The sequence below is a fragment of the Vitis riparia genome, chromosome 13, assembly GCF_004353265.1.
Source record: "Vitis riparia cultivar Riparia Gloire de Montpellier isolate 1030 chromosome 13, EGFV_Vit.rip_1.0, whole genome shotgun sequence".
Lineage (NCBI taxonomy): Eukaryota > Viridiplantae > Streptophyta > Magnoliopsida > Vitales > Vitaceae > Vitis > Vitis riparia.
Genome location: NC_048443.1, coordinates 26,861,778 through 26,881,647, shown reverse-complemented (window position 1 = coordinate 26,881,647; position 19,870 = coordinate 26,861,778). Strand labels below are relative to the sequence as shown.

At 33.1% G+C, this 19,870-nt stretch overlaps 5 protein-coding genes across 5 annotated transcripts; 4 read left to right on the top strand and 1 right to left on the bottom strand.

The window, feature by feature from the left end:
* The first annotated feature begins 145 nt into the window (after window positions 1–145).
* LOC117929016 lies at window positions 146–1,851 on the top strand. The gene is made up of 3 exons (XM_034849204.1): window positions 146–260; window positions 602–1,056; window positions 1,625–1,851. Exons 1-3 carry the CDS (start codon window positions 236–238, stop codon window positions 1,685–1,687), a joined length of 543 nt encoding a protein of 180 aa, XP_034705095.1. The 5' UTR covers window positions 146–235; the 3' UTR covers window positions 1,688–1,851.
* Window positions 1,852–4,447: 2,596 nt separating this feature from the next.
* Window positions 4,448–6,194, top strand: LOC117929017. Its single transcript, XM_034849205.1, has 3 exons — window positions 4,448–4,556; window positions 4,965–5,410; window positions 5,956–6,194. Exons 1-3 carry the CDS (start codon window positions 4,541–4,543, stop codon window positions 6,016–6,018), a joined length of 525 nt encoding a protein of 174 aa, XP_034705096.1. The 5' UTR covers window positions 4,448–4,540; the 3' UTR covers window positions 6,019–6,194.
* Window positions 6,195–7,304: 1,110 nt separating this feature from the next.
* LOC117927480 (beta-glucuronosyltransferase GlcAT14B-like) lies at window positions 7,305–10,186 on the top strand. The gene is made up of 4 exons (XM_034846995.1): window positions 7,305–7,919; window positions 8,021–8,096; window positions 8,186–8,301; window positions 9,471–10,186. Exons 1-4 carry the CDS (start codon window positions 7,430–7,432, stop codon window positions 9,986–9,988), a joined length of 1,200 nt encoding a protein of 399 aa, XP_034702886.1. The 5' UTR covers window positions 7,305–7,429; the 3' UTR covers window positions 9,989–10,186.
* A 695-nt stretch (window positions 10,187–10,881) lies between these two features.
* LOC117928693 (60S ribosomal protein L23a-like) lies at window positions 10,882–13,615 on the top strand. The gene is made up of 4 exons (XM_034848672.1): window positions 10,882–10,931; window positions 11,466–11,519; window positions 12,725–13,091; window positions 13,313–13,615. Exons 2-4 carry the CDS (start codon window positions 11,504–11,506, stop codon window positions 13,395–13,397), a joined length of 468 nt encoding a protein of 155 aa, XP_034704563.1. The 5' UTR covers window positions 10,882–10,931; window positions 11,466–11,503; the 3' UTR covers window positions 13,398–13,615.
* Window positions 13,616–13,957: 342 nt separating this feature from the next.
* On the bottom strand, window positions 13,958–17,624 carry LOC117928692 (psbP-like protein 1, chloroplastic). The gene is made up of 8 exons (XM_034848671.1): window positions 17,456–17,624; window positions 17,280–17,373; window positions 16,078–16,158; window positions 15,824–15,906; window positions 15,548–15,670; window positions 15,337–15,408; window positions 14,504–14,600; window positions 13,958–14,269 (listed from the first exon to the last, which is right to left on the bottom strand). The coding sequence occupies exons 1-8, from the start codon at window positions 17,516–17,518 to the stop codon at window positions 14,166–14,168; spliced, it is 717 nt and encodes a 238-aa protein (XP_034704562.1). The 5' UTR covers window positions 17,519–17,624; the 3' UTR covers window positions 13,958–14,165.
* Between the last annotated feature and the right edge of the window lie 2,246 nt (window positions 17,625–19,870).

Below are 19,870 nucleotides of genomic sequence, written 5' to 3'. Positions count from 1 at the left end.
ACCATACTTGCAAAAATAGAACCAAAACCATTAATTGGGGAGAAAGGAAAGAACCAAAACCACTTTGTCTTTTTTTATATACATAATGAAATTAAAACAAGAAGAGAGCCATTAATTCCACTTCAATCACTAGTTAGTTATTTTAATTTCATCTTTTTTTTCTCTCTCTCTCTATTTTAGTTTTGAAGCTCAATTCTAGGTACTTAAAAGCTAGTAGGCTACTTTTCTCGAGGAAATGGAGGAAATGGCTCCCATATCATGTAAGCTTACCAAACTTAGTTGAATTATATGTTTGTTAATTTCCTTGTTTTCTTGATTAATTAAGCTGCTCCAAACCTTAATGGTTCTCACAGCTTAAAAATATGTTTAGGTCTGGAGCAATTTTTAAGAATTTTTTTCTCCTATTTGGTATGGGATATCATGAAGGTATATATATACACACACGTACCTCTTCACCTTATAAATGCATTTTGAGGCCACAAAAACCTTTTGAGCCAAAAACCGACAGTATCTATATGGTTGAAAGCAAGTGGTTACATAACAAATTTTGGTTATGGTCCAAAACTAATTTTGGTTTTATGGTCCAATTCATGCATGGCAGCTAAAGCAGCCCCTAAGATGAGCTTGAAGCTTCTAATCAACAAAAAGGACAATAAAGTTGTCTTTGCTGAAGCTGAATATTCTTTCATAGATTTCCTATTCAACCTCCTGACTTTGCCCATTGGCACCATCGTGAGTTTCCTCCCAAAAGAAAATTGCCTAAGAAACCTGCATGAAAGTATCAACAAACTGGAAGAAGCTTACTTGCTGCCTAACCAGAGCAATGACTCGCCCCTAAAACTGAATACACCAGTCGATGCTATTCTTCCTTTCTTTGATCTTCCTTTATCATGGAGTGATAGACATGTGAAGGACGACTTGGTTACGTACATGGTGGCTAATGACTTGTCGGTTACACCCATGTCTATGACATCAACCATGGCTCTGTTTAAAAAGTACAACATAAGCGAAGTTGGTGTTCTTGAGGAAAAGGTGGTTGCCATTGGCCTTGAAGAGGTAAACAATTCTCTGGCTTATTGGGCTTTAATTGATTTCTTTTCTGCCCTAGATTCTTGCATATTTGATTGGAGTTATCATTTTCTCAAGACACAACTAATCAGTAGATGTTACTTGCAAATTATTAAGCCTTGCTGGTAATTGATTTTGAAAATAGTTTTCTGTATTACATAATAAACAAAAAAAAAACATGTTTTCAATTATGAAATAGAAAACATAATGTTTTTAAATAACATTTTTTAGTTCATTGTTTTTTTTTTTCCTGTTTTTTCAGAGTTGCTTTAAAAAATAATTTTACAAATATGAAAAAATAATTAAAAATATAGTATTACAGATAAAATTATTTTTAAAACATATTTAAAAACATGAAAAAAATAGATTAAAGAACATTTTAGGTTCCCCAACACATTTTTATTCTACAAATTATCATAAAATAGATTTAAAGAACCATTCTTAATAATTGTTTTCCATAAATGTTTTCAAAAATAGTCTTAATTTTTGTTTGAAGTTTTGAAAGGTACTTTCTTTTCTAATGTTGATTTAATCAATCTTTTTGTTCACTTTTCAGGCTTTGCTCTTGTTGCATTGTGCTTTGCATTCCAAGGAAGCTCTCACTAAGGTCTTCCTTTAGATGATTTAGTTTGTTCTCTTCCCTTACAATCTATAAATTTGGTTGTTTGAGGGCTAAACCATTCGAGTATGCAAACTCTCTTTGTTCTTGCATTTGTAAAAATCATAAAGCTCTAAATCCCTAAATAATGTTTATGCTTAATTATCTTTATATAATGTAATCTCTCTTTGTCCTTATAAAGAATCCTTGGATAGCCCCAATTTTATAGAACTAGAATAAGAATAATAATAAAAGTTAATGTGCTATACAATTTGTCAAAGATCATTCCAAAATAAAGAGAAAGGGGAGGTGAGTTGTGTGGTAAGGCATTCAAATAAGAATAATTTGGGTACATTACGAGGTTATTTCAAATATAAAAGCAGTATGACTGTGGTAATGTTTTTTAAATGGTTATCAGAAAATAGTATTTGAGAATAATTATAAAAAAGTTACCAATTATTTTTAAGAATAAAATCATGTTTGAAAATCATCAAATATCAAAAACAATTTTCATTGCTTGTTTTTTTGTGAGGTTATTATGGAATTAAGTATAATATAAAACCTTGTAAAGAATTCTTCGATAAAAACACTCTATAAAAAATTGTTTGAATCCATCAAAACCAACAAATTGGTTCAATTTTTAATAATTGTGAAGTTCATTTAGGTGTTGAAATCATGGAACCTGATTTAATTGATTCAATGTTCATTTTTATATTCATTTTTCTTATTTCCTAATTGACAAAAACGAAATCAAATCGATGTTCTAAAATTTGTATTTTTTGTATGCGTGTAGGCTCTATTTAAGTAATTCATTAATAATTACACTCCAATCAATTTTCAAATGCAAAAATCATATTCCAAGCAAAAATTTTAAATATATTTGAGACTTTATATCCAAAAGAATTTTAAATAACTTTTGCAAATTAAATCTACTTAAAATCGTATGTTTTTTTTAAGAACTATTTTCAAAAATAATTTTTAAATAACTGTTGAAAATTAATTCTACTTAAAATCATATCTTTTGTTTAAGAAATATTTTTGAAAATAATTTTAGAAAAAATAATTCTTAAGATATCCCTTCATAACATTGCTAGTACAATAATGACAACAAAATCAAGTATATATATGAGTTTGGTTATGTAAGATATTCCCTCGGAATATTGCTTATAACATGGTTAATAAAGAATAGGAAAAACAAAAAACAAAAAAACAAAAGGTTTTTGAGGATAAATGAAAGAATTAACCAAAATTCAAGAAGTGCCACATTCTTGCTCATTATCCATCCGTTGTTTGTCCTTTTTGCCATGGCGCTATGGCTAGTGAGGCAAATTACATTTTTTCGGACACTGAAAAAGCCGAGAAAGGTTATGTGAAAGGGGCAGTGACAGATATGGTAATGGTTGTGAAGCCTCTTTCCACCATGTCCATTGTTGATCTCCTCAACAAGCCCAATATAAATGAAGTGGGAGGTGAACTGGAGGAGAAAGGGTTTGAATCTAAAGGCATTTTTTCAGAGAAATGCAGCTCTTACCACTGTCATTATTAGGCCCATTTACATCACTCCACTTCATGAATGAAAAAATTAATTTTACCGAAAGCTTGGAAGTGAATCATATCGCTAAACTATCAATTTTCTTGCATTCGTTGTTTGACTTTCAAATATGCAAATAAGAAAACAAATATGTAAAATTGTGAATGACCTTTCGTCAAACGAACCTCTAATATCATGTTAAACTAACAATTTTCTTAAAAGCCTAAAAGTTTAACTTGTAGGATTTGGGTTCATAATGTGTATCATGCTTCTTTAACACTTATTATATCACATTGAAATCTCTCAAGGAAATTGATAGTGTAAGGTTGATATTGGCAACTTCAAAGTTACAATTCCATCAATTTATATACAAAATGATTTACATAATAAAGATACATGAAATTTTAACGTGGTTGAACCAGACCTACATCCATGAATAAGAAGAACCATCTTACCATACCATAGAAAATATAATAAAGGATATAAATCAAATAAATAAAAAACAACTATTATGTCCTTGTTTTTACTCTACACCTCAAACCATCCTCAATAACTTTATGTCCACTCCTTGTATCTTCTTAAGTTCATCATCATGTTATAACTTTTTCCCTTGATGACAAATGATATTTATATACATATTCTTAATAATTAACTTTTTTATTTTATAAAGAAAACTAATATTAAAATGATATGACTAGAAAATATTTTGTAAAATATTCTTTATACAAATGCAAGTCTAAAGCTTCTATTAGACACAAACAATAACAATTGAAGTCCTTTTTACTGAAGTAAGACAATACCTAATTTATAGATTTCCTCCTCAACCTCTAGGCTTTGCATGTCGGAATTGGAACTATGGTCAATCTCCTTACAAAGAAGAGCAAGGTAGGTTGCCTCCATAACTTACATAAGAGTGTTGAAAATCTCAGTGAAAGCACCTATCTTAACTAGACTCGCTCATTAAACAATCATATTAAAGTTTTATTTAGTTTTACGATAGGGTTTGAAGTTGTTGAAGAAAGCTTGGTTATGTGAGATATTCCTTGAGAACATTGCTAAGAAAGAATAGAACCCAAAAACCTTTTAGGAGAAAGGAAAGAATCAAAATTTAAAACCATACTTGCAAAAAGAAAACTAAAACCATTAATTGAGGAGAAAGGAAAGAATCAAAACCACTTTGTCTTTGCTTATATATATAATGAATTTAAAACAAGAAGAGAACCATAAATTCCACTTCAATATCACTAGTTATCTATTTTAATTTCATCTTTTGTTTTTTCTCTATTTTAGTTTTGAAGCTTAATTCTAGGTACTTAAGCTAGCGGGCTACTTTTCTCGAGGAAATGCCTTCCACGTCATGTAAGCTTACCAAACTTAGTTGAATTATATGTTTGTTAATTTCATTGTTTTCTTGATAAATTAAACCGCTCTGAACCTAAAGGGTTTTCACGACTTAAAAATACATTTATATATATGAACCGTTTTGGACCTAAAGGGTTCTCACGGCTTAAATATATATACACACTTTAGGTCTGGAGCAGTTTAAGAAATTTTTTCTTCTATTTGATGTGGGATATCATGAAGGTATATATATACACACACACGTTCCTCTTAACCTTATAAATGCATTTTGAAGCCACAAAAACCTTTTGAGCCCAAAACGAATAGTATCTATATGGTTGAAATCAAGTGATTACATAACAAATTCTGGTTATAGTTCAAAACTAATTTTGGTTTAATGGTCCAATTCTTGCATGGCAACCAAAGCAACCCCTAAGATGAACTTGAAGCTTCTAATCAACAAAAAGGACGATAAAGTTGTCTTCGCTGAAGCTGAAAATGATTTCATAGATTTCCTATTCAACCTCTTGACTTTGCCCATTGGCACCATCGTGAGTTTCCTCCCAAAAGAAAATAGCCTAAGAGACCTACATGAGAGTATCAACAAATTGGAAGAAGTTTATCTGCTTGACCAGAGCGACGACTCATTCTTGAAACTGAAAACACCAGCCTATACTTTTCTTCCTTTCTTTAATCCTTATTCATCAAGGAGTCATAGTCATAAGCCGGACAACTTGGTTACCTACATGGTGGCTGATGACTTGTCAGTTACACCCAAGTCCATAACATCAACCATGGCTCTGTTAAAGAAGTACAACATACAAGAAGTTGGTGTTCTTGAGGAGAAGGTGGTTTCAATTGGCCTTGAAGAGGTAAACAATTCTCTGGCTTGTTGGGTTTTAATTGATTTCTATTTTGCCCTAATCTCTTGCAGATTTGGTTGGAATTATCATTGTCTCGTAACACAATTAATCAATAGATGTTATTTGCAAATTATGAAGCCTTATTTGGTAATTGATTTTGAAAATAGTTTTTTGCATCATAGAATAAACAGAAAAACAGTTTTCGATTAGGAAATAGAAAACATGATTTAGCTAATTATTTTTATTTGTTTTTTGATAGTTGCTTTAAAAAATTATTTTATAAATATGAACAAATGACTAAAAATACAGTATTATATGTAAAATTATTTTTAAAATATATTTAAAAACATGACGAAAAAAATAGATTAAAGAACTTTTTACGTTTTCCAACACATTTTTATTCTAAAAATTATCATAAAATAGTTTTAAAGAACCGTTCTCTACAATTATTTTTCATAAATATTTTCAAAAACACTCTTAATTTTTGTTTGAAGTTTTGAAAGGTACTTTCTTTTCTAATGTTGATTTAATCAATCTTCTTGTTCACTTTTCAGGCTTTGTACCTATTGCATCATGCTCTGCATTCCAAGGAAGCTCTCACCAATGTCTTCCTTTAGATAGAAAAAACAAAAACAAAAGAAAGATAAGGGGATGATTTAGTTTGTTCTCCTCCTCTATACATTTGGTTGTTTGAGAGCTAAACCTTTCAATTATGTAAGCTCTCTTTCTTCTTAAATTTGTAAAAATCATAAAGTTCTAAATCTCTAATAATGTTTATGTTTAATTGTCTTTATATAATGTAAACTCTCTTTGTCCTCATAAAGAATCCTTGCAGGGCGTTGATTTTATAGAACTAGAATAAGAATAATAATAATAATTAATGTGCTATATAATTTATCAAAGATCTATTCAAAATAAAGGAAACAAGAGGGGAGATTTGTGGTGGGGTGTTCAAATAAGAATAATTTGGACACATTTTGAGGTTATTTCAAAGATAAAAATGTTATGACTGTATGGTAATGTATTTTAAATGGTTCTCGGAAAATGTTACTTGAGAACAATTCTTAAAAAGTTACTAATTATTTTCAAGAATAAAATCATGTTTGAGAATCAAATATGAAAAACAATTTTCATTGCTTGTTTTTTATGAAGATGTTATGTAATTATGTATAATATTAAAACTTTTTAAATTATTCTTTGATAAAAAATACTCTACAAAAATCCATTTGAATCCATCAAAACCAACCAAATTGGTTCAATTTTTAACAATCGTAAAGTTCAGCTTGGTTTTAGAATCGTGAAAACTGATTTACTTGGTTCAATATTCATTTTGATATTCATTTTTCTTATCCTTTAATTAATAAAAATGGAATCAAATAGTATTCTAAAATTTGTATTTTGTGTGTGTATGTGGACTCTATTTAAGTAATTCATTATTAATAAATTACACTCATATCAACTTCCAAATGCAACAATCATATTTCAAGCAAAAATTTTAAATATATTTGAGGCTTGATATCCAAATGAATTTTAAATAACTTTTAAAAATTAATTTTACATTAAATCTTATGTTTTGTTTGAAAAATATTTTATGATATTTTTGTAAAATAAAAATATTTTGAAAGCCTAAAAATTTTTAATTTAATTTTTATATTTTAAATATATTTTAAAAATAATTTTTATTCATTTTTAATCCTCGCATTTATATAAATATTTTTAAAAATAATCATAAATAAAAAAATTAAAAATAAATAAAAAAGAAGTGAAATTAACTAAAATGTTTTCTAAAAGAAATCATATTTTATCTTTTTGAGAGCCACGCGTCAAGAGCTTATAGGATCTTCCTCATTATGACGTCCAATCCATCAAAATCTCCTCCAGACTGGGCTAGTAATCACTGGGTCGCTGCATTACTTCACTCTCTGCCATTGCAGCTGCCACTGCTGTTGCTGATCTCAAAGAAAAACTTTCAAAAACCCCACCAACAACCACCAAGCTTGGGATCTCAATCCAAAGTCCAAACCCACCATGACCCACCTCACTCTCCCTCTCCTCGTCTCCCTCCTCTCCCTCTCTGTTCTCATCTTCCTCCTCCTCTTCCTCCCTCCGCCACCGCCCCCCACCACCACCCTAACCCTCCACCGCCACTTCCCTTCCAACCCCCTCCCACCTCCCCCCAAGCTCGCCTACTTCATCTCCGGTACACACGGCGACTCCCCCCGCCTCCTCCGGCTGCTCCGGGCCCTCTACCACCCCAACAACCAGTACCTCCTCCACCTCGACCGCCGCGCAACCCCGCAAGAGAGGGTGGAGCTTTCCGCCTCTGTTGGGTCTGTTGCAGTCTTCGCCGCTGCAGAGAATGTTAATGTTGTTGGGAGCGCTGATGCGGTGAATCTCGACGGCTCCACGCCCATTGCTTCGCTGCTTCGCGGTGCCGCCATTTTGTTGAGATATTGCAGCGATTGGGATTGGTTTGTCAATCTTGAGGCTTCTGATTACCCCCTCATTTCTCAGGATGGTGGGTTCCAACTTCTTAAGTATTTACTTTGAATAATTTCAAATAATCAAATATTACAATTCTTCCCCCTTTTTGTTTGTGGGTTCTCCACTTCTTCACAGATTTGCTGCATATTCTATCTTTTGTGCCAAGGGACTTCAACTTCATCGAGCATACCAGTAATATTGGTTGGAATGAGTAAGCATCACATATTTTGAGCTATTTTGCAGTGTTCCTTATTGGATCAAGTGCAAATTTCTGATTGTAAGCTTGAATTCTGTTTCCAGGTATCAAAGAATTATCCAAATTGTTGTTGATCCTGGCCTTTATCTTGCATCAAAAAGGGGAATTTTTCTGGGTACCAAAAGGCGGGTGCTGCCAAGACAATTCCGGTTTTTTACAGGTAAAGATCTTCCACACATAACCTTGCAGTGTTCTGGATCTAATATGGAGTCAAATCTGTGTTATTACATGTGGAAACCTACTTATCAATTGTAGGGTCATGGGTGGTATTGGTATTGATAAAGGCCGTCTCAAACTCTCTGAATTTGATTTGAAATTTCTCCATGGATGAAAATTTATTGGAGCATGAGAAGGTTTTTGAGGTTCTTGTTATTTAAGAAACTGTTACAAGTTTGATTTTTCTTACTGTTTGTTTCGTGGAAATATGGAATTTAGAAGTTTTCATGTGATCTGATTCTCCTAGTTGTGGAAAGGTTTATGTTACATTACTGTGAAGTACTTTTTTTATCTCTTAAAGATTCTGACTCGGTTAACAAGCTTATTTTCTGGGTTCTGATGGATCTATTGATGGTGGGTATCGATCAAGTTGAAGAATGGAACTGTGCAGAGTCATGTGCTCCAGAAAGGCCATTGAAATTAATATTTAATCTTTGTCTTAAACTGCAAGTTAGGCTCATGCCTAATGGTTGACCCAAAAAAAGGTAGGTAAGTCAAATTTTTATTCTTATTGAGACAATTTACATGTGAAATGAAGTACAGAAGATGGAATCATATTGCAGGGGCTGGATGCAGCTATGGGATGTGTTGGGTTCCTCTGAAATATTTATCGGGGCTTCAGCTCTGATAGGGTTGAAGATTTAGGGAACCAAAACATCTCAAATGACAACACTTCACTTGGGGGAACCTGTAAAAAGAGTTCCTAACATTACATATATGCAGGCTTCTCTTAACATGTGGATGCGCTTTTAAGCTGTGAGGACCCTTGGACTCATAAGTGGACAACATCTACATGAGAGATGGCAGGTCATTACGGAACCTAGTGAACAATGGGGGAAGTAGACTTCTAAGTTGGGGGATATGCAGATTTTAGTTGCATGGTTGCTAGAACTAAATCTTGTACAGACTACTTTAGGGATAGAAAACAACAATATACTTGATGGATCATTGATTTTGCTATGGTTTTCAGCTATGAAAAGAAAACACATCTGTTTTCTTCTTCTTTGTTTATGTTTCATTGGTAAGGCATTTCTGGGTTGATGTATTAGGCATAAAATTTTATGAATCCATTGATTCAGTCTGCTAATTTATCATTTTTGAATGTTGTTATAGGTTCTCCACAAGTAATTCTGAGTCGCAAGCTGGTCGAGTTCTCCATCCTGGGATGGGACAACTTCCCGAGAACACTCCTCTTGTTCTTCGCAAACATTAAATCCTCTCACAGAGGCTACTTCCAAACCCTTGCCTGCAATGCCAGGGAGTTCTCTAACACGGTCATGAACTCCAACTTAAGGTACATGGCATGGGACAACCCTCCTGGAAAAGAGCCAAGAAATCCAAGGGTGTCTGATTTGAAGAAGATGCTGGGAAGTGGAGCTGCTTTTGCTGGAAACTTCGCCCCAAATGATCATGAGGTCCTGGATTTGATCGACTCTGTGGTGCTTCACCGGAGGCAGGGCATGATCTCACCAGGGGGTTGGTGTGTGGGGAGGAGAGACAGAGGCAGAGACCCTTGCCAGCACTGGGGTGACACCAACATTCTCAGACCAGGACATGCTGCCGAGAGATTTGAGAAGCTTTTATTGAGAGTTATGGCAAACTCAACTCTCAGATCAAATCAATGCAGATGATTTTTGGGGATGATGATGAATAGCTGCAGGATTAAATTTGTAAACCATGTTGTCTATCTCATATTTAGATCCACTTCTCCGCAAGCCTGCAATTCCTTGTGGCAGCCATGAGAGGACCTCATCTCCATTCTCAGTAAGACCATGTATCATAACTCATCATTATGAGTACATTATTATGTTGACTCGCACTCTTCCACATCCCTTTCCCTTCTCTTTTATTTTATTTATTTATTTATTTATTTTTTTGGTATATATAAATGACAACTAATTTTCTGATTGAACTGCAAGGTTTTGACAAAAAGATAATATCATTCCCTTTCTCTCTTTACAATTTAATATTATTATCGAAAATCTTCAAATTTGAAATTTTTTTTTTTTTAAATTACAAGTGTTTATCTCTTTTCGTTTTTTATTTTTAAAAAAGTATTTGTCCAACACCCTTGTTTTTATAAAATACTAAAACCTTATTTTTTGTTCTTTAATTAAAAACAGTTTTTAAAAACAAGTTTTAGACACTATATTCTAATACAAATGGGTTTTAATTTTCATAATAATGAATTATTATATATTATTGATTTTAATAAATAATTCAGACTCAATAATAAACGAGGGATGAGACGAGTTCATGGACTTGTGTTTCAACATGCCTCAAAATAAGCACCCATTTTTTCTGAAGAAAGGATGTTTACAGTCATGATGTGTCAAATTCTAATTGGTTGGAGTTTGGGCCACTAGAAGTTACCCTCGATTCATTGGGTTTGATCAGGCCGTGGGCCTCAACGTTGGACTATGGACCATTCTATGTTCTCAGCTCGGCCCATTTCAGCAAATCCGCAGCCCAATAAGGCTATTTTGGTAATTAAGCCCCTCTATATAAACCGCGTTTATCTCCTTCATCCAAGAACCCTACTCTGCAGCCGCATCAACCCTTCCTCTCTCCCAGGTACGTTTCCGTCTTTTCCTCTCCTGTTTGGTTGCCGAGAAAGTGAAGAAAAACGGAAGAAACTGAAAATCTATATCTTGTAATTTCTGCTGTTTGAAACCAGAGAAACCAAAATTTCCACTCGACTTAACCCTAACCAATAACTTGGTTCAGCTCAAGTTCGTGTTTTCACTTGTTCTCATTTTCCAAAGAAGCAGAAACCTAGGATTCAAAATTTTCTTTTCTTTTTCTTCCTTTCCTCACCAACAGATGAAGAACGCTCCTAATTCTTATTATTTTTAAAATTTTCATTTCAAAAACGTCTCTATAGATCTTAATCTAGGTTTAAATGTTCTAAATGTTGTATAGATCTGGATATTATAGTGGTGTTTTCTTTCTGATATATTATCCAGATACTTGAGTTTCCAAAGCTTTTCGTTTCAAGTACGAAGACTTGTAGTTTTACGGTTCTTTAGCTGTCTATGCGCTTTTTTTTTTGTTTAATATAACAATGCTTACTTGAATTTTTTTCATTTTTGTACTACTTTTTTCCAGGTTTGGAAGTGCTTTAAGCAGAGTTTTTGCATCCAGCAATGGCTCCTGCTAAAGGTATATTGTTTTATTTTTCTTTATTTTTTTCGGTAATTGTCGTGTGATGTACTTACTTGAGATGTAAGTTTTGTGTTTTTCATTTGTGTTATTTTTAATTTTTATTTTTATTTTGCTTTGTTCCTTTATGTATTTTCAAATCTAGGTCTAACTCCATTATGTCCATGTTTAATTTATTTCAATTTTGAGTGTGTTATTAATGCTTTTGACATTTGGGTAATCTTATAAACCTTGTGCATCCATATGTCAAGAGGTTGAGTTTTGCCTAAAAATTTGGGTTGATTTTAGCTGTTTCTTTTGGTCAGTGTTATTATAATTTCTTATTTGGACTTGTGCATGTATTTAGGGAATTTAGTCAATATGTAGAATCATTGGATTATTTTAGGTTTGTATTACCTCCCTTTATTGGTGAACTTTATAGTGGCCTTTCCTAGCTAGGCTTATCCAACTCATAAGTTAGTTATTCTTATTATTATTTTAAATTTTGTGTGTCTATGCTGACTTTAGGAAGGATTCCAATGATTTTGTTTCTATGGATATATGAATATTGGTGTTTTCAATGTTAGAATTGTTGTGAAGGACATGAATTTGGAATTGAGCCTTAAAATGCAAATGCTTTGTCTGAGTAAGAATTTTTGAAGATCTGAGTTTTAGATGAAATTCATAGGTAGATGTTAAATTCCCAAATCTGTAAAATTTGAATCAATAATTAGGAGATTTTATTTTAGAAACCCATAACATCAGGGATTTAGTGCCCTGGACTCTCAGTATTGTGTATTTCTTTTAATTGATGGCTTGAATGAATTAATTTGTTTGTATTATTAGACCTTAGTTAGCAAAATGATATACTGAAAAGATTTAGACTGTGCCTGTCTGGTCATGTTCCTACTTTCTTGGTACCCTTTTTGTGGTTTTTTTTTTTTATTATTAGTAAATGTAAATGAATTAAAGAGAAGAAAGAGTATACACGATGTCTACAAAGCAACCAAAAGACACCTTCTTTCATAGTACCTATAATCTAATAGCCCATTTATTGTTTTCCAAGTAGACCCGTTCCTGAACAGCCAATCTTTTCATTGATGCTTTGAAAGAGTCAGAACCTGTGATGTTTTATTGTTTTGATACCCATCTTTTCTAATAGCAGAAACAGTATTTGTGCCCTTTATCTTCCTTGCACTCTAGATTAAACTTGTTTTCCTTTGCAGTTGATCCTACAAAAAAGGCAGATCCTAAGACTCATGCTGCTAAGACTGCCAAGGCTCTGAAATCAGGTACAGCCACTTTTAAGAAGAAAGCTAAGAAGATCCGCACATCAGTCACATTTCATCGGCCAAGGACATTGAAGAAGGACAGGAACCCTAAGTACCCACGCATTAGTGCTCCTTCAAGAAATAAGCTAGACCAGTATCAGGTTCTCAAGTATCCACTAACTACTGAATCTGCAATGAAGAAGATTGAGGACAACAACACCCTGGTTTTCATTGTTGACATCCGTGCTGACAAGAAAAAGATCAAAGATGCAGTGAAGAAGATGTACGAAATTCAGACCAAGAAAGTTAACACTTTGATCAGGTGATTTCCATTAATTCACTCACTTAACAACATGCATTGTTTTTGGGTAGGAAAAGGAAAATTCCTCTTTACACCAAGGCTAGATGATTAAAAGAAATAAAGATGCATTCATTTGGTTTTGCAGAATGGTATGATATATGGGCATCATACAAAGTGGATTAGCGATGTGGCATAGTGGTTGTCAAATTGATATGAACTAACCCTCTATCTTTGTGTTGCAGGCCTGATGGAACCAAGAAGGCTTATGTTAGGTTGACACCGGACTATGATGCCTTGGATGTGGCAAACAAGATCGGGATCATCTAAATCTATATTGTCTTTTTGTCTCAAGTGAAAGTTTTATGATTTATCAGTACTATTGACAGTTTTGTTAGGAATGTTTTGCCGAGATTTGGCTGCAATTTCATTTTGTTAGTTTTGGATATGCATGGAGAACTTCAGTTTCTGTTTCAACTTTGGCAATGGAATGCAAATTCTGAGGATTTACATTCTTGAAATACTTGATGAATGGATATTCTGTGTCATCGATTCATGAAATCTCTCTGTTCATTGGAATGTTGCCCGTGATTCAGCCTATGTACACGTTCAGGGCTGCCAAGGTTTTATTTCGCATTTGGGATTTTTCCTTCCATCCTTTTTCTTGTCGGGGTTTGAATAGCAATAATTTGACTTACTTTGATCATCTATAATCCACAGAAATATTTTCTAAATGACAACCAAATAATACCCAACATGATTTGGTTTTGATAACGTAATAGACTAATGAAAGGATAAATAATCTCTACTTGCTCGTTTTAATACAAATTTGCATGTTCATTGTATTGAGTGGAATGGTGAACTTAAAAATTTTGTAAAGAAGAGCTGTGTAGGTGAAAAAATGGAACGGAAAAATAACATTTAGATTCCGTAGACAAAAATGATTTATCTACATAGGTTTGAGTACATAGGCATTTGCCTTTGAAGCATCTGTGGAACAATAACGGGTAACCAGAACTGGGCCTCATACAACTTGGGAAGAAAAAGCACAATGGTGATTGCAATTTCTCATGTGACATAGGAAACTAAACTATTACATCAAACATTGAAAATCTGGAAGGAATCAATCACAGTGTGCAATTTGTCTTTCATCTTCTCCCACCTCCTCTCGTTGGCCCCAGTTGTCAGAGTGTAGAATTTACCTGCCATGAAAAAATCGCAGTACCCATGAAAAGAATAGTTTTATAACAGAAAGATGTCCAGACATAATACCTATTTCCTTCACAAAATTAAACGAAGACCAAAGCAACTGGTAACTGAAGGAATTTGTAAATGCTCTTAGCAAAACGTATTAACCAGTTGAGGATTTAGGTGGTCTTTCTATTTGAAAATCCTGGATTCCAGAATTTTGATTAAATTTACAGATGAAAACATACCATTGCCAATAGTGATTGCACTGAGAGCATGGCGAGTGAAGTTTGGAGCCTGAACAGTGAACTCAAATGTATAGTAAGCCTTGCCATCAACATCATGCTGTGCCATAAACAGAAGATCCCCTGTCAATTAACAGTGCCGTATTCCGAAAATGGCCATTGATTTCATATACAAGATGAAAAAATGGATAATTCATGGTATAAAAAGGTCAAATAAAGATTAAAAACAAAAGATCATAGACTTTTGTTTTACTAAGCTTTTTAAGAAAGGGAATAAAAGGAATAAGTATCAGAATAAAAAATTCTATTAAATAATTTACAAAACTATTAAGAAATGGAATGAGAATGAAACCGGTTCATTTCAAGTATTTGTTAAGGAAATAGAATGAAATGTAGAATATATGAATGTCAACCTTATCAGGGTTTAAGGTTATGAACATATAATTGTATTCACCTAACAGTACACAAACAAAACTGTACCCTTCATCAATCAAAATTTAAAAAAAAAAAAAAAAAAAACCTAAGGCATTGAATTGAAGGAGACATAAAACTTGAAGACACAACTAAGCCTGATCCCCAAAGAGGATGCTAATACTGTTCTGGGATTGCGCAATAACAAATAACAAATAGGAAAGCGATACCAACATATGATAAATTAATATTGAAAAGGTGATGAAGCTGAAATTTCCAATGTACACATTTCAAGGAATATTACAGTCTTGAGTTATCCCAAGTATTTGAGATGGCAAGACAAATCCTGCTCAACCGTGATAAATGCAGAAAACCACAATATGTATTACATTGATTCAACAGTAAGAGATGGGAACAGATCTGACCTCTACTGCCTCAACTAGTTTTGTCTTTTGGGAAGGAGGGGCCAAAACCTTTTTTATTAGAGCTTCAGCAACCTGAGACCATTTGAACTATAAGTTACAGCATCCACATCAACTATTGTACGCAAATATTTTGGGATAAAAAAGGAGGAAGTGGAGAACAATACCCACTACTGGTATATATTAAAAATGCTAATGGGTATAAAAGGCACACCTCTTGTGGAGACCCAAGTTCTCGAATGTCCTGTTTGACAGTGGGGATCATATTTACACTGACACTTTCTAATGGCTCAATGACATCTTTGAATACCTTGTCTTGCCCGTCAATGACTACTTCCTGCACACTCCCCAGGAAAAAAAAATGATAATTAAGAACCGATTTTATTTTTTGTAACTGGATATCCAGTGACAAATCAACTGAGAGAGGATAAAACATAGGTCACAGATGTAGGACACATAAGAAAGAAGATAACAATACAGCAATGCACACCTGCCACCCAAATGGATAAAGAAATGAGTATCCATCCTTCTTGTCCATGACGGCGAGAAATCCCTTTTTAGTTTCTGCAGCAACTGAGCCATACCAAGTGTGTACTCTTAGGATATCAGCCATCATTATGGAAGGAACCAACGCACTGCACAATCAGCAGGCGTGCTTTCAATTCTACTAGAAGATAGGATACCCATTTCAACTGAAAGAATAATATTGACATTCTCTTTGTGGGGGAAAACAGCAATGCTTACATGATATTGAGGTCTGGTTAACAAGAGAAACCCAAGAGCCAATTGCCCCAACAGCAAGCACTTGGCGTCTCCCAGGTCCATCTGTCAAAGGTAAGATTTTAAAATAAAACAGATAAGTGCCCAGTGCCTGCTTTTGGTATGAATTATAATTTAGAGCTGTGGGAAAGTCACATTAGACAATATATGACAACAATTAGTACATATGGATCACGAAACATAACATTATGTTATTGATAGTTTCAATATGAAAACATGGGAATGAATATCGAAAGCCTTTCAAGTATGCGGACACTTTACATTCATGCAACTCTATTGTAAGAGAAGGTGAAAACTTCCTAACCAATTAATAATTATTCTTTTTTCCGATGGCATGTCAACTGCTGCCAAATAAAAGAACACTCCAAGGTTTTAATATCCTGATCTCTGTGGAGCTAATCCATTTTACGAGATGAACATTCTATATTAGGCAAGATTCTGTAGTATGTTCTGTTTAACTGAAATGGACATCAGTGCGCATGATCAGCCAATCAGCATTCATACATCTGACCATTGACTCACTGGATGGGAGAATGAGTTTCCTCATATTCACATTCTATATTCATGATTATTGAATTGTTCTAGCATGGTTGAAAACCCATGCACGACTTTCTTTAGTTCATAAGTAGGTACCATTGCCCCAACTTATTTCCAAGCATAAAACATTGGATCTCACCCAGCTGTCAAGTCCTACCAAATTCAATATCATTACTAAAATGGCGTTGCCCTCTTCATTCAGAAATTTAACGTACAATAATCTGTACTCAACCATCAGACGTCAATTTCTCAAAACTCACCCCAACTAGATATAATTCAGTGACATTTCTATTTTCTCCATTTACTCCAGAAAATAATATTAAAAAAGATAATTTTCTCTTAAATTTTATTTTTCTTTAAAAAAAATTTTTAAAAATTCAAACCCCCTGAAATTTTCCACTTCTCCAGTTCCAAACACCAATTTTTTAAAAATTTTCTATTATTTTTTTCCTCCATTTTCCCGACAACCAAACCAGCGAGTAATGCTGTTAACTAATATATTCCCAACCTCCACGCAATTACAATGCAGACCAAGTACCTCCCAATTCAAAATTCGCATTCACAACGAATCACAACATTCACATCGCAGTCTTAAATGCAGAATGGAGCATTAAAGAAGGAAATCAGACCTTCACGATTAGTAGTTGAAACCTGCTCCGCCCTCACAAGAAGTGAAACACCTCTTCTACAGCATCGAAACTGACCGTGCTTCTGTAACCCTAGCTGCGGACACGAAATTCACTTTCACATTATCATATAGCGAAACAATGCGGAAATGATTCAAAGGATTGTTGGGAGTATGGACCTGAGAAAACGAATTTGGAAAGAGCGTTCGATGAATTGCAGGAGAGTTTTGCAGAGAGGCCATCGATGGGTTCCCTGTATTTTCGATGTGGGTTGGGAGAGTGAAAGAGAGGAGCGATGGTGGTGGAAACCTTATCTGCCGTAGCTTATCCACACACGCCTCTTGTGTGATCCTTTGGAGCCAAAGGCGGGACCTTCACCTTGATGGTTGATACTCGACCCTTTAAAAAAATAAAATAAAATAAAATTTAAAATATGTATTTTCGATGACGTGGCACAATATAAATGGATAACGGCTGGCGATGGATTTTGAACAAAATACACCTATTTTAAAAAATATTTGGAAATCTACCCATAAAAAAAAAGTTATTTTTAAAATATTATTTAAGTTGAATTTTACAAGCATGATTTTAATACATAAATTGAATATTGATGTTATAAATAGTATTAAAATTATCATATTTTTATCAAGTCTAACAAACAAAATTAGCAAATGATGATAAGTGAATTGTTGCATCTTAATCCTCAAACTCGCTACCATTATTTAGGTTTTAAATTAAAATTCTAAACTCAATGGTCTTGAAGGACAAGATATTTCGTATATCATCCATTGCCATTTTTTATTTAGTAATGTTATAAAAGTCCATAAAAGTTAGTGATCCAAATAGAGATGTTTACTTCTTCATTGTATTGTTGAAGATAATGAGTGATATATAAAAAAAATAGACACATATATAAATTATAAAGGGATAACGATTTGGAACATTTATTAAGCAATAGACGGATAACACTTGATTAATCACTCTTTTCATCAAACTCTTTTGATTATGATATAATATGCTGTAAATACAATTTGACGATAACTTTATAATAATGACATATATAAAATTTTACTTTCAAATCAAAGAATTTGTAATCATTATGTGATAAAAAAACATTGAAAAGAAACAAATATTTATACATTATTTTACCACTGATAGTAACCACACCTAACCAATCTAATCACACCCATTTAAATATTCACAACATCATCAGCAGAAAAATGTTGCTTATTTTTTTGTATCTGATTGTATATTTTTGTTAAAACATCACGCTTAACTTGGTCATCTAAAGAGTGATGACTTAGTTGACTTTCTTTATTTTAATCGATCTTTATTCATTTTCTGTTACGACAAACATACTGATGTATCTTTTTAGTGTGTATTTCACTCATTTAATGATAATTAAGGATATATTCTTTGTTGGAGTAAAACAACTTAAAATTGAAAATTAATTTAAAAAAATGATTCCACAATAAAAGTACATCTTACTTTATAAAAGAAGAGTGGTGTAGTAATTAATATAACAACCATTTCATCCTAAATGATTAGCATTTTTGAAAAAAGGGCAATAATGAATGATTTTTTATGGTCAATGAATCCTGCCCTGATTATTGAGATAAACACTTGTTAAACCAGGTTTACAAAAAGGTAATTTCCTCTTAAAAGCCCTATTAGTAAAATAAAAATATATTTATCATGATTTCTAAAAAAATGAATTTAATTAATTTTTTTTAAATATTCCCATACGATAATAAATGAAAAAACATGGAGCTCAATGTGATGTCAATGTCCATGAAAGAAGAGGTCTAACTTTAGTGATCCAAATTCTAAGGTTGCGGATGAAACAGGTAAGCTGAACAACACTTGGAAGTGAAATCTAAACTAAAATAAAGTAGAAAATGACATTGAAAAGGAAAAGCAGAAAATGTATCCCATGGAAAGTAATATGGTAGGAGACTACTTCTAACTCCTTTCCCTCCCAAAACAACATCCTAGAATATACAAGAAATATACACTTGACTTCCAAAAGTTCACCCATTGGAAAAAAGAATAAACAAAAAATGTCACCTGCGGCCTGCCCTCATTTAGAACCAATCAAATCAATAAAATTAAGAAAAGAAAAGGTCTATATCTATATGCACCCTACATCAAGACGACAAATTATAGATGAAAGAAATTTTCAACCTTGGGGATGCCAGTTTCGTGTTATCAAATGCTAACAAATTCATTTCTTTTCAAATAATTTAAAAAATATATAACGGGTCATCATGTAATACTTTTTACGAGTTTTATCCATAAAAGAATTTTTTTTTTTAATTTTTTATTATAAGTGGTAAAAAAAATCCTAAAACAAGAAAGAGGTCTGTTTGGTTATGAAATGTTGATGAATAAGAACATTTTTTTTTTCCTTTTTCAAACTCTTAAGTATTGGGAGTGAGTTTCTAAGCTAATCATTGGAAAAATGAATTATTAGACAACAAATAACAAGAAGGAAAACGACGTCGTTTGGGAGTTGTTGTACTTGTACCTGCACATAGGCCTTGGCAACATCAATTGAATAAAGAAAAGCAGAAACACACAGAAAAGCAAATGGT